This window comes from Berghia stephanieae, chromosome 12 (assembly GCF_034508935.2).
Source record: "Berghia stephanieae isolate SIO BIC M18660-M18661 chromosome 12, UCSD_Bste_1.3, whole genome shotgun sequence".
In the NCBI taxonomy this organism is placed as follows: Eukaryota; Metazoa; Mollusca; class Gastropoda; order Nudibranchia; family Aeolidiidae; genus Berghia; species Berghia stephanieae.
The window spans coordinates 13,899,549-13,914,131 of NC_088371.1; the positions used below are offsets into that span (position 1 = coordinate 13,899,549).

At 38.1% G+C, this 14,583-nt stretch overlaps 1 protein-coding gene across 6 annotated transcripts in view; it reads left to right on the top strand.

Annotated features, from left to right (window-relative positions):
- The first annotated feature begins 982 nt into the window (after positions 1–982).
- Positions 983–14,583, top strand: part of LOC144957996 (N-chimaerin-like) — a 29,295-nt gene continuing 15,694 nt past the window's right edge. Inside the window, exons 1-5 of one of the 6 annotated variants that reach the window (XM_078889580.1) lie at positions 983–1,198; positions 8,659–8,700; positions 9,286–9,341; positions 11,974–12,005; positions 13,518–13,631. In XM_078889580.1, the coding sequence (XP_078745706.1) occupies positions 1,195–1,198; positions 8,659–8,700; positions 9,286–9,341; positions 11,974–12,005; positions 13,518–13,631 (248 nt within the window). In that variant the 5' untranslated portion in view covers positions 983–1,194. Of the gene's footprint in view, positions 1,199–5,879; positions 6,161–7,592; positions 8,701–9,285; positions 9,342–11,973; positions 12,006–13,517; positions 13,632–14,583 lie in introns of those variants that run through there. The other 5 variants (XM_078889576.1, XM_078889575.1, XM_078889578.1 and 2 more) reach the window with 5 other exon arrangements.

Consider the following 14,583-nt stretch of genomic DNA (forward strand, 5'->3'; position numbering starts at 1 on the left):
CGGCGAAGTTTTTTCCAGAGTACGATAGTGTACTCAAACCAAGCAACCAGCACATACGTTTGACTCAAAATGTCACGACACAATCGCGTACAATACACGATTTCTCTCTCTCTCTCTCTCTCTCTCTCTCTCTCTCTCTCTCTCTCACTCTCTCTTCTCTCTCTCTGCCTCTCTCTCTCTCTCTCTCTCTCTCTCTCTCTCTCTCTCCCCTCTCTCTCTCTCCTTACCTAATTAATAATTAAAATGAAAAGATGACAGAAATAACAAACATATCTGAGAATTATAATAAAATCTACGATTTACAATAGTCTTAGTATTCCAAAATAAAGGTCGCTATTTAATTAGTTACTTACCTTGAATAAAATAAATAATATTCTGTATAGCGTATATTATTATAGGGACATGTCTCATCCAATTTTTAGGGGTTCAATCAGGTAAATTTCTCGAAGTGATGATTATACATCAACATCGAATACTATTACTATAGATTGGAGATACTTTGTACCCAAATTGGTAATTACATCACTGATTTGAACAGTTTTACCCTCGCCCAATTCCCTTAGCTAAAGCGACTTTCTAAGACTATCCGTCATGTAGTCATAACCAGATGAAGGACGGCATTGTAGATTGTCTCCGTGGCAATGGTGTAATCAGATTTTATTTTTCTCCTCCCCCCACCTCCTCTCTCTCTCTCTCTCTCTCTCTCTCTCTCTCTCTCTCTCTCTCTCTCTCTTTCCGCCACTCTAAGTCATCTCTCTCTCTCTCTCTCTCTCTTCCTCTCTCTAGGATGAAAGAGAGAGAGAGAGAGAGGGAGAGAGAGAGAGAGAGAGGGGGAAGAGAGAGAGAGAGAGAGAGAGAGAGAGAGAGAGAGAGAGAGAGAGAGAGAGAGAGAGAGAGAGAGAGAGAGTTTAAAAGAAAAGTAATGATAAAGTAATAATTCGAAAAAACTGAATCACGCCAGCCCGCAAGGGGTCGCGTCATTGGTGATCGACATCTGTGACGAAACCCGGAAGCTGTTCATGGTCCTGATCGGTTCTTGATTCTGGAACAAAAGAGGAACAATATTCTCACTCTTTCAAACAATAGAGAATCTTGAGATATTTTAATAATGATAACAAAAACAATTTACTAGAGCAGACTTTTAAATTTTAGACACTGACTCGTGGAAAAATATACCATATCGGACTTACCACGATGAGTAAGTACAATTTTTTAAATACTTAAAAGTAGGAGGAGGAGGGTTGATAGTTGTCAGATGATTCATGATTCTCATTCATTCCATCTTCCAGTTCCAGTCAGCTATGGGACTGCTTGCACATCCTGGCATATATTCATATATTAAGTATATAATCCATTTTTAATAGTTTGAAAACGATCATAGTTGCACTTTGCATTTGATATTGTTTGTCTTTACGTCATGGGAAATATGAGCTTTTCTCCTTGCTCAGGGCCAAAGTCAAAACTGAAATTGCTTTATTGACTTGACCATTGCCATCGGAACTGGATGGGTTCCACTTACACTGGACTTTACTGATGACGATGAACAAGTACATGGTTGTTTTGATTTCGTATACAACTGCTATTATGTTGTCCGAATACCCTTCCTTATTTAAAAATTCGATGATGAAATAGAATTTTAGAATTAATTTTCCCATTTCTTGGTTTTTTATCTTGTCTGTTCATGTTTTGGTCTAGGCAGTATGTTTGAAGTGTTTGTCTATGAGTACTAACACGAGTGCATGCTTTTTGTTGTTATCGTCATTATACTACTTAACTATTAATGTCAGTCTCTCTTCAGGAAGTTCATCCATACACACGTTACATCCTTGCTAATCATATATAGCTATTTTGTATAATCTCCAGATGTCCAGTACTTTAATGTCATTTTTCAGAAGAACAAAAGTCTAATTATTTTTTTGAAGTTAAGACTTATAAGCTGTACAGACGATTTGTTTCATATCTTTCCATATATTATAATATACTCATTCATGTGTGTATCACAAGCAAGGGCCTCGTTGAAGAGGATGCTCTCAACTTGAAGAGGATACTTGAAGTCATTTCCTGAATGGTATAAAGCCATTATTTAAAATGTATAAACTATGTCTGCATTGTACTGACAAGCAATGAGCAAATATGAAAAGATAATAATTTAGACAAGCAAAGCCTTAAGTACTTATTTAAAAAGAAAATAAAATAAATGTGAATATTTATATATAGCACATTCCAGAGATTTACTATGCTCAATGCCCTTCATAATGTTTCATTTATTACCCCAGCAGGCCATATGGCACCTTACTTCCATTTCTAACAGTACCAGTCACCTGTTAGGCATCCTTATTTTTACTAACACTTACAGTAAGCCTACTTACAGTATCCATAACTGTCTATGGCCTGGTACACATTCACACCTGAGTCAAGTTTGGTAATGTGTTTTAAGTGCCTTACCCAAGAACAAGGACATAATGTAGGAATAGAATTTTCCATGATGTTACCCATCCAGTCACTGACCATGCTTAACGTTGCTTGAGTTTAGTGAATATACCACGAGAAACCGTACTGCTGAGCCACCAACCGTCCACACTCAACAATATGAGTTGTTTAAATTTGGGTTTGGCTTGTTTGTAATTGGAGATGGTAGTTAGTCCATCACCATCAATGTCATAAGGCCGGCAGAGCGGGAGTTCATCCTGGGGTCATTTGTATTATAATATAATTTATATTGTGACAGTTAAAAATAAAATGGCTGTTAGTGTTAGTGTTAGTCTTTGGCAGGATAAGACACCAATCTTTAGCAAAGCACTTTCCTTCAATTCTAAAAGATGACTACTCATTCCCTGCTTGGCGGACACACACACAGAGGTAATTAAATAAAAACCTCAACTGCATCAGGTTGATTCTCGTTCTTTTGAGATTAGTGCTCTTCCAACTGAGCTGTTAGGTCTCCCATGACGAGGAAAAAGCATACGATTCATTTTTAGCCTATTTTATGGTTCATTTTATGGTTCATACAATCATTTAGTGATCCTGATAGCTTTGGTAGAGCACACACCTCACACACAAAAGGACCAAGATCGATTCCAGATGAAGGTGAGATGTTTGTCTGAACCCCTGTCCACCCTGCAGTGATTGCGTAACTGGGTCTGTTAGATCTGGTGGAAAGTACTTTGCGATAGTCAAGTGCCCTATTCATCATCATCATATCTTGTCGCGCCAGTGAGTCAGCCAGTCCCGGGCAGTCTGGTTGCATTCCCTCAGGTCAGCATTGGTGCAGTGAGGTCCCAGCGAGCATTCGGACAGGATGTGGTCCATGGTCTGTCTGGGGTGACCGCATGGGCATTCAGTGCCCGGTGAGATTTTCCATTTAAAGAGGTTGGTGGCGGTGTTTCCCACCTTTGCTCTAGCTCTGTTCAGCGCCACCCATTCTTTTCTTTTGAGGTCTGTGCCTGCTGGAGCTTTTCTGTTGGGGGCTGGAGGGCATCGTTTGCTGTCTTGTCCCATTCTACCCATTTGTCCAGGCGGAAGAATGCTGAGTGGTCTGGGTGAAGGCTCTCTACTGTGAGGAAGCTTTTTCTTGATTTGAGCCTGCTTTTGGGGCAATTGTGGTCATGAAGGGGGTGTCTCTGGTCCATTTCCTGTTTGTATTTTTGTATTTGGGCATGAGCTTCCCTCCGGATGTGTGGTGGGGCTATTCCTGCTGCACGGTAGACCAGTGGTAATGGTGTTGCTCTCAGCTGGCCCGTTATGATCCGGCAGGCGTTGTTGAGCTCGGGGTCTAGCTTGGAGGCATGGCATGATCGGGCCCATACAGCTGAGCAGTACTCCGCAGTTGAGTAGCTGAGGGCCAATGCTGTGGTCCTTAGAGTTTTAGGGTCAGTTCCCCCGTTCATGTTTGCCAGCTTTCCAAGGAGGGCATTACGCGTGGACCCTTTTGCCTTGGTCTTCCTCACGTGTTCTCTGAAGGACAGAGTCCGATCAAGCGTCACTCCGAGGTACACTGGGTGGTAGTTGTACTCTAATGTCTGGCCATTCCACTTGATGTTAAGTTTTTTGTGGGCTTGGTGGTTGTTGAGGTGAAATGCACACACTTGTGTTTTCCCTGGGTTGGCGTTCAGCGAGTTTTTAGTGTAGTACTTTGTAAGGGTGTCTAGGGCATTTGTCAGTCTGCTCTCGATTGGTTGGAAGGACACATCCTGTGTTGCGAGGCATAGGTCATCAGCATATATGAATCGGCGGATATTTGGGAACTCAGGCTGATCATTTGTATATATGTTGAAAAGTGTTGGAGCTAGCACTGATCCTTGGGGAAGACCATTCTTCTGGGTGCGCCACCTGCTCTTCCGGCCATCCATTTCAACAAAGAAGCGCCTGTTTTCGAGAAGTGACTGGATAATATTTACAATTTTCTTATTCTTTATCATTTTAGCCACTTTGAGGAGTAGGATCTTGTGATTCACTGTGTCATAGGCTGCAGTGAGGTCGACGAAGACTGTGCCAGTGACCCGTTTTGTCTCAAACCCATCTTCTATGAATTGTGTAAGGTTAAGAAGTTGACCACATGTTGACCGTCCTGGTCGGAATCCAGCCTGGTCTGGATTCAAAACTGAATAATGACAAAAATACCCAGACAAGAGTGGCTGCAGTAACACCTGACCAAGTAGCACATCAGCTTCTACTGAATGGGAAACCAGCCAAGAAAGCACGAGGCCAACTAAAAGCCCTGAAACGTGAAATGGACAAAGCCCTCAAGGATAGTGAAGATCATCTTGACTCTTTTACCCTGGAGGAGCTACTAGAGGCCTTGTCCCATCTGAAGGCAGGAAAAGCATCTGGACTGGATGGAATCACAACTGAGATGATTCAACACTTTGGCCCGAGAACCCTATCCTGGCTATTGGACCTCTTCAATGTATGCGCAAGGACAAACAGGCTGCCAAGTGCATGGAGGAAAGCAAGAGTAGTGCCCTATTCAAAGGATAGCAAGCAATTGCTATTGTTTATTTCACGCTATATAGAAACCGGGATAAATTCAGGCTCCATTGAAACGATGACTTTGAAGGACTATATAGTACAATCATTTTACAAAATGGTTATTCTCATCCCAGGATCCTTTTTATTATTTTCATCACTTCTACAACATCAAATGGCAATACTCATTCATGCTTAAGTTGACTGGGTCATGTATGTGGAGTTTATAAATTAAGGAAAAGTTCAAAAGTCAGCCAAATAAATAATATTAGTTTAACTGTCTTCCTCAGTCATATGTTTACAGACAGTATTTTTGCTTAACTTTCATGCAATCGAGACTCAGGGATCAGGTGGCCAATCAGTGCTATATTAAAAGTAAAAGTATTATAACATTTGTTTTGTTTATCAGTGCACATACAGCCTTGGAAATGAATTCAGATTTTTTTTATTGTCCATAACATTCGACAAAATAGTTGATTGTCAATGAGACAAAATTATTGAAACTTCATACATAATTCGTTTAAAATATGATGAATATTTCTGTTTTAGTGTTTTCTCATGATTTCATTTTATGTTTCATTCATTAAATAATTATGTTTTCACTATCCTTGTATAGCAACCAAGCTAAGGGAATTTAACATCAGAAGTGCAGATAAACTAGCAATACTTATACTGCATTCTAAACAATCAGTTACAATGTGGAATTTTGAAAGTGTTATCTTATTTTTGACGTGTAGTTTGTTATGACATAGAATTGCTTCACACAGTTGTTTATGTGTGTGTGTGTGTGTGTGTATGTGTGTGTTTGAGTGTTGTGTGTGTGTGTTTCGGTGGCCAAAGCTTGTCTCATTTCACATTTCAAGTGGCCACTTTAGATGACACATGCACATGGCGTGAGTTACTGTTTATATGTAGAAGTTGTGTTTTTCAGATACTTGTGAATCTGCTTTTATATATTTTGGTTTTGATATGGGCTTCCAGTTTTTTTATTTATTAATTTTCTTCTTCTCGTCACATTCGGAAATAGCCTAATGCCCCATTAAAATGTGATTCATTTTGTTGCCTAGTTGGCTATTGCCTTACTTTAAACTTCATTCCCTCTTCATAGAAAGGATCATGGGATATTTGTTCCATTGCTTGTGTTTTACGCAGGATATAACGTTCATAATGGTGTAAAGTGTTTAACAAACTTTGTGTAATTGATTATAGCTTCTGCTTGTGTTTTCTGTCTTGGTTTTAACTATTCTAACTTCTTGAAAAAAAAGAAGATTTTGGATAAAAATTAGTCCTGTGATTTAGGAAGCCAAGTTAAATCATCATTTCTCAAAGCCTTTTAAGGAATAATGAGTTGTTAGATTTTCATTTCATTCGATCATTATTTTTATTTTACCATTAACTTTACTTATGCTCCCCGGTTATAATGTGAACAAAATTCATCATCATCATTGCCTTTTTCACCCTGGGTCAGGGTATAGGCCACAGACAGTCTCCATCCTTCTCTATCCTGAGCTAACTTTTAAAACTCGTTCCATGTCTTATCACTTCTCTGTATATTAGCTTCTTTAATTCTTCTCCATGTTCCCTGTGGCTTTCCCCTTGATCTTCTGCCCTGAGGGTTCCAGTCCAATGCTTTCTTTGTTATAGTAGAGTTATTCTTTCTAAGGGTGTGTCCAATCCACCCCCATCGTCTTCTTTCTATTTCCTCTCCCACTGGTTTCTGCTGTGTTCTTTTCCATACTTCTTCATTCTTAATTCTATCCATCCATTTTATTCTGAGTAACTTATGCATGCACCTGTTTAGGAAAATTTGTATCCTTACATGACTGCAATGCATTCCAAGTTTCACAGCAGGTCAGACTTTACGTTTGAGTTGAAAATGAACAAATTACATTTATTCAAATCTTTTCCTTTTTTTAAAAATTGATTTTAAATAATTTTTAATTCATTAAGATTGGGAAGAGGGGTGGTTAAGTTTACAGCAGCTTTTAGATTTCAATCGATTAAAATTTATTAATTGACAGTGTCGACAAATGTTAAAAAAAATATCCAAACACACAGTTCTAAAAAAGGATGAGTAAACCACAAAGAATCACTTGATTCAATATTATCCAGTGAAGATCTCCATCTGAGCCAAATTATATCTTAATTTTTGAAGCATGAAGTGTACAATAATAATTTTTAGTTACCATTTTGATACACTGATCAATCAAAAAGTCTATCGCAAAGTTCTCTCAGCCAGATGTTAATAATATTTCAATACCCATTCTCTGTTGTTGTGGGTAAGGGCTTGATAAAAAAAATAATCTGTCAAGCAGAATTGATCCAATCCATGACTTATAATGGATGGAACTCTGTAGCTTTACTATGTTGGTTACCCGAGCCCCTCGTGCTATCTGTCTGCCAATGGTTTTCTTTTTAAAAAATCTTCCTCTAAGTTAATTTTATAGCTTATTGAGTTGCTTTTATACTGCAGAACTCTAGCAAACACCCTTTCACTCCCTTCTGGATTGGTTCCTGCGTTGTTCTTTCTATTAGTGCTGTTCAAAATGTGTTTTATAAATTGTCAAGTAATTTGCTCAGATCACTTAAAATATTCCATGGCTAAAATTAAGTTTATTTTTTGCTAGGTTAAAAAGAAAAAAAGAGCTGATGGATTATTTAGTTTAAGGAAGTATCTCATCCAGTTACTTTTGTGAATTCGAAAACTGAAAATTAATTCTAATCCAACCAAAATGTGAGATATTATAAACCCTTACAAAATGAATTACTCTCAGTCTCAAAGGAGTACACGAGGCCCTCCCGAACCAGTTCTGCGGCGTAATTTATCATCTGCCGCAGCAACAGAACGTCAGTTGGATTCACGTTGCTTCTCCTCAGAAAGTTTGTTAGATAATAGTAATACTTCCTTTGATCAACGTCGTTCTGCTCATATTAAGCAGCACACTACCATAAGACCGGGTATGTACCGCAGAGAAGGTGGCATATTTGTGGCCACACAGCGGGGCAATTCAGAACACGAAATCATTGCGGTTAATCCACAATTCAGAAAGACATCACCTGATGGGAGACTCCAATCTCCCCAAGGACAAATGGCAGTTGTGGGTGGAAAGTTATCGCCTGAACTGCGGGTCAGGTCACACCATAGTGGTTCCAACAGAGCAGAAATGATGATGCCAGAGCCTCGATACCGACCTCAGAATAGCAGTGGAGAAGCTCGTAGAGGTGAAGTCTCTCCAAAGCCAAGACAGAGAAATGTTCATAGTTCGTCCAGCATAGGGTTGGGAGATTCTGGCCATGTAGTTCGCAGCTTATCTCAGCACAATTCTTACAATAGAGAAAACTCTTCCTCCTCAACAGATTTATATTGTCCTCCACCGGATATCATACCCCTCACACGTCCGTCTTCTAGATCCTCTCTGGAGGCCAAATCTAGAGACAGGTTATCACCAAGGATCCCTCTGCCAAGTCCACCGCCAGTTCCAACATCATCAGAGGCCAGAGTAGATAGAAGGGTAGCTGTTGAAACGTGCCCATCCAGTTTGGTGGTTGAGGATGGCGTTGGAGGTGGGAGAATAGAGAAAAGGAGTGGAAGTGGGAAAAGGTTACCTCCTGTGTTAAAAGAGCGGGATCGGTCATTGCGAAAACAGCAATCAGTAACCATGCCTAATGATACATATACTAATGTTGTTTCAGATGGAGATTCCACACAGAATGCTCCCACTTGGAATACATATTGTAAGTATATTAAGGATTGATGTCAGTAGTGGGCTAAATATATAATGTTAATAGTTTTAATTGTAATTGTATTGATATTTGTAATGAGTGTCATGTAATGAAAGATAATGTTGATGATGTTACTGATGATGAGTTGGGGATGGGGAGGATTAATTGTTGTTGTTATTATTATTATTATTATTATTATTATTATTATTATTATTATTATTATTATTATTATTATTATTATTATTATTATTATTATTATTATGATGATGATTATTATTATTATTATTATTATTATTATTATTATTATTATTATTATTATTATTATTATTATTATTATTATTACTTATTATTATCATTATTATTAGGTAGTGGTATCCTGGTGATAATCATTGTGAAGAAGAGGGAAAAAATTTGAACCAGTAGAATTGAAAACATTTTGACCAAACTGTTTATCTTATGTGTTGACTTTAAAACCTAATCTTGACACATGTGATTTTTAGCACCAAGAAATTATTTTTCATACAAATATGATATTATTTTCATATTACTATTCATTCTTTCGTTTTTTCTTTTCTTTCTTTTTTTTTTGTTCGATAGTATATCAACTTCAGCAGCAAGCTCCTAAACCCGTTTGTATACAGTGCCCATATGAAGTAAGTGGATGAAAATTTTTATTGCTGTTTTTATTTTTGTTGTTTTTATTGTTGTTTGTTGCTGTTGCTGTTGTTGTGCAAGCATAGGTGCACTACGATGCTCCTGATAAGTCAGTCAGCACCTTCCTCAAGAACAAAGGGATTGGCCAGGATTTTTCCTGGTCCCTTGCCCCCTCCCCCCATTGTCCACTCTGCAATGATTGGGTAGCTGAGTGGGTGGGTTAGATCTTGTGGATAACACTTTGCATAGACTAGCGTACAAACTGAAGCCAGCAATTGCTACGGCAGCTACAGTCTGTTCAATGCTACAGGAAATGGGATAAAGGGCACCTCTAAAAAATGGGGATAAAAGCCTTATGGCTGTGAGGGAAATAAATAAAACAAAATAAAAATTTTGGTAGTTTTATTGTACAGCTTGTCCATCTCTGAACTCCCCCTCCCCACTCCCCCCCCCCCCCCCAAAAAAAAAAAAAAAAAAAATTTAAAAACATCCCCCCCAAAAAAAACAGGATATCTGAAGATTTGTGGTTTGAAGAGGGATTTAAAAAAAATAATTTTCGCCAGTATTTTTCTCTACTTTTCTCTGGCATCCAACATTTCTTCTTCATCCATTAAGGCCGAAGCATCAGATTGTATGGCCGTCTTTTCAGTAACAGTAACAGAAGTTTAGAGGGAAACAGAAAATGATTTTTTAGAAAGTCATCAGTCGAATGGGCATGTTTACAGGTGATTGGTAGGGAGTTCCAAAGTCATATGGTGGAGGAGAAGAAAGATTGAAGATGATGGTTTGTTCTTGAATGGGAAATTTCCAAATTAAATGCTGAGTTTCTTGTTTTGTTGTTCCATTTCAAATGGCTAGTTGGAATTTCAAATTTTCCATTATGTGCTTTGTGGAATATGAGGAGTTTGTTGATGGATCGTCTTTCATGCAGCAGTTTCTATTGGAGATCGTTTATGAGCTGAGTTTCGCTCATATCCCGCTCATAGTTTCCACTGACAAATCTGGCTGCTCGACGTTGGACTTTTTCTAGCTCGTTGATTTCTTGTGATGTGTGTGGTCAAACACTGAGCTACTATATTCCAGCATGGGCCTGACATATGCTTCATAGCATTTCTTTTTCACAGATTGGTGGCAGTGGCAGATTTGTCTGTTGAGGAAGGCCATGGTTCTATTTGCCTTAGTAGCTGTGTTGGCAATATGCTTCTTCCACTTCATACTACTGTCCAATAGGATTGCATCTGTATGTCCTCGATTTTCCAGTGTTTGCAAAAAGTCAAAGAATCTTGATCGCAGCTGTGTTTCACATGATCGTCGAGCTTGAAATCCATGTTGAGCATCAGTGAGGATGTTGTTTTCTTCCAGGTAGTCCATAATTGAGCTGTATATTATGTGCTCTAAAATTTTGCAACTCACAGATGTGAGTGAGTTGGGCGATAGTTTTCTGGTTGAGTTTTGTCTCCTTTCTTGAATATTGGGACGATGTTAGCCTGCTTCCAATCATTTGGCACAACTCCTTGGTCTAGCAAGGATTGGAATATAAGGAATAGTACAGAGGCAATCTCATCCGCAGTCGTGCTGGAATTCCATCTCGTTCAATCGCATTTTGGGTATTTAAGCCTTGAGTAATTTTCTTACGCCTGGATGTCATCATTTTCTAATTCATAATGTTACTTTGTTGTTTAATTTGATTAGGTAGATCGTTGTGTGAATCTCACGAAAAGACGGAGCAAAATTGTTCATTGAGCATATTTGCTTTTTTTAAAAGAGTCTTGATGGTAAGTTCCGTGCTTGTCTTTCAATTTGGCAATGGTGTTGTTTCCATCCTTTGATTTCGCCTTAATGTATCCAAAAATATGTTTATTGTTGTCTCCATTAATAAGATTTGTAACGTTATCGCTATGTGCTTTCCAGCATTCTTTTTGTGCTTTCTTTTTCAATTCTTGGAACTTTGAGTGTGCTTATCTGACTTTGTTCTCTTCATCTTTCTGTACCAATTTTGCTTCTGTCTAATCAGACGTTCTAATCTACCGTCCATCTAAGGTTTACTCCAGTTTGGCATTGTAGTTTTTGTCGCAACATTATTTTCTATGATGTTGAATAACTCTTTCTTTGCTTCAGCCCACATGTCTTCGAACGAGTCTGTCAATTTGTGATTTTTCAGAAATCTGTGACAAAAGGCATTACAGTCATCTTTAATTTCATTCATATCTGCCAATTTCAATAAAATTTTTCAGATTTTAGTCTTGCAAAATAAAGTAGCCAAGCAGAACGATTGAGATGTCTTATAAATATGAAAAAGCTCTGTATGAAACAGTGCTAGATAAAACAGACAGAATTATACAAGAAAAAAAAATTCCCCAAAATAAGCCTGCCTCAATGGGTTTTTTGAGGTTATTTTTCCTTGTATTTTTGTCTTCCTCTTTTCTTATTTTTTAAAAGTCTTATTTTTTAAAATGGGAAGATGTCAGGCATGGCTTAACTAAAGGCTATATTATATAATTTTTAAATGAAAAATTGAAGGGGTTCTTTTATACCGTGCAGATGTCATCAAACTAAACCCTTCAATTATACCTTGACATATTTATTTTTTTTAAAGTTAAAAATTAATTTGTTCAAAATTTTCCTTTACAGGTCCCAAACAGACCACCACAGTATGGAAAGGAGTAAGTTATCTGTTTTAGCAATTGTACACATAACATTATAAATGAATAGATTGAAAAAGAGAACATAACAAAATAAAAAAATCAAGAGGTGGCTTTTGTACAGTGCAATATCCATGAAATGTGCTCAGAATGCTTTTCAAAAGTCAATAGCAACACAAAGCATGTAGGGCCAAAATGACGCTGATTAGATGCTATTACAATGTATTTTTTTACTGCAGGGAAAATCCTGTTACCAGCCAGGTGCTCTTTTTACACTTGGAGTGTAGTGAGAGAATGTAGGTAAAGAGTCTATTTCAAGGACCTAACTTTGTGTCATCACAGTTTGATTCAAACCAGGGATTTACGAGTGTCATAACACAAGAAACCTTTACTTTACTTCATTTTTATTTTGTTGATCTTTGAGTAAAGAGCCTCTTAAAGGACTTTACTTTGGGCTGCTACCGTTGGACCTAAACCAGAAATCTACAACATCAGGAGCCGAGTGTCGTACTACAAAGCCCCAAAAACCCATTTGATTTTACTTTTACATTGCTTTTCCTTGACTTATGGATATCTGTCCTTTTTTCAGCAGCCTAGAGTGTTTTAGATAATCTAGTTGCAAAATTGCAAAGTGAGCACTATTTGTCACGTTTTTTTGTACAATGACAGAGACATGACAAATGATCCAATTAAGTTCACTTCTACTAGATGTGCAGGCTACTTAGCTCTTCAGATGGTAGGTCCCATGTTTGAGTCTCTGTCTAGGCGGTGCAACGTTCAGTCCTTGGAAAAGGCTCTTTAATCATATTCTTTCACCGCAATCTGGTGTGAAATGAGTTACTGGGAGGTAACAGCACCGTCAGTGTCCAAAAAAAAATTAAAATGTAGCAGCAGCTGTTGTCTTGCTTGTTGAGTGCTGCTGTTGGCTTGGAACCCCCTTTTATAGCAGTTTAAACAAATTTGATTACATAAAAATTATGTTTTAAAAATTTTAAATCAAAATTGACAAGCCTACATCAGGAATTCTCCTTTGCCTCCAGAATAATAAACCCAGGAAACGAAAGTCTTAATGGAAAAATGGTCGTGGATAGCTCATACGGTAGAGTCACGATCTCCCCGGCCAGGCGGAGTTGTCTTACCAGCAAGGTCGCGAATTCGAGCCCCCTTTGCCGCAGCAAAGTTTTTATTCTCTGTTGTCTTCTGGCACTTTCCTACTCACTTCGTTTTTTGTTAATGGAATGATAGGAACCTTCAAGAGAATCAAAGACCATTTTTATAAACACGTAATATGGACACAATAGTATTGGTTGCATTAATGCTAAGTGTTTAATGGTTTATGGCTTTTACCCCTTGTAAAGCTTTTTGAGTATGTTTAGTAGACACTACTCAATATAAATGCACACATTTTTTTAATGACATTGTGAAATTTAGTGAGATCCTTGATATTGACGGACTACCTAAAAATGAAATGGAAAATGCCTTTACTGTATTAATTATACAAAGGTAACTTTTTTTTAATGTACTTCCAATCAGATACCACGGCTCCTTGAGTCGGCAAGAGGCAGAACTTTTACTTCAGCAAGGAGATGGATGTTACTTGGTGCGTAAGAGTGAACGGGCACCAGATGCTGTCAGTTTGGCTATCAGGTAAGAAATATAAAGATGTATTATGCTTTGGCTGAGGTGTGATTGAGCACCTGGCTATATATACACCCATTGATGGGATATTGTAAGAATGCCTGTACAAAAAGGATACAACACCGACCACGCAAATTGCATCATTTGAAATGGAAATTTGGATCTATTTGATCTGCTGGGGGGAATAAATAAAAACATTGTAAATCTTATATAATTACTAACTGCCCTTTAGCTTCAACAAAGGTCTTCCCTTCCTCTCTGTTCTGAGCCATTCCTTGGGCTCTACCCCAGCTGAGGCCAATGGTCTTCTGTGCAGCCCATTTAGTATGGTGAAATTGTGGAAATGTTCTATATTATGTTCAGATTAATAGTGTGTTTATGATTATGGGACAGCGTGGCTCAGTAGTATGGTCTTAGCTTCTGACCCGAAAGGTACCGAGTTCGACTACCCACCGTGCTGTGTGGCCCTGAGCAAGTCACCTAACCTTAGCTTACTTTGCAGCACTGCACTGCAGCTGATACTTAGGTTATTCCAGTCTTCCCTTGGAAGGCACACACTTGAATTTTTCCTGGGTTGGCATTTAGTGACTTCTTCAAATAGTACTCAGAGAGTGTGCAATATGGGTAGGAATCTGACAGTAATGTTGAAATAATTTTATTTTATTTTGAAAACTTATGAATTCATATTTTTTAAAAAGGAAATAAAGATGATATTATGTTTTTACCAGCTTCAGTGTGGTGAATTAAAGTGAGGTCTGAAATTTTAATTTTTAAAAAAAGTAGTCCTTCAGAGCCATTAAGCCCATTTGGCCGGAGTTCATCCCAGTTTCTATAGTGTGACACAGACAATAGCAACGGCTAGTACCATCTGGATGAGACGCTAGTCTATGACAAAGTACTCTCCACCGAGTCTAACAGACACAGCTGTCCAATCACATTGGGAGGACAGGAGGGTCAGAAA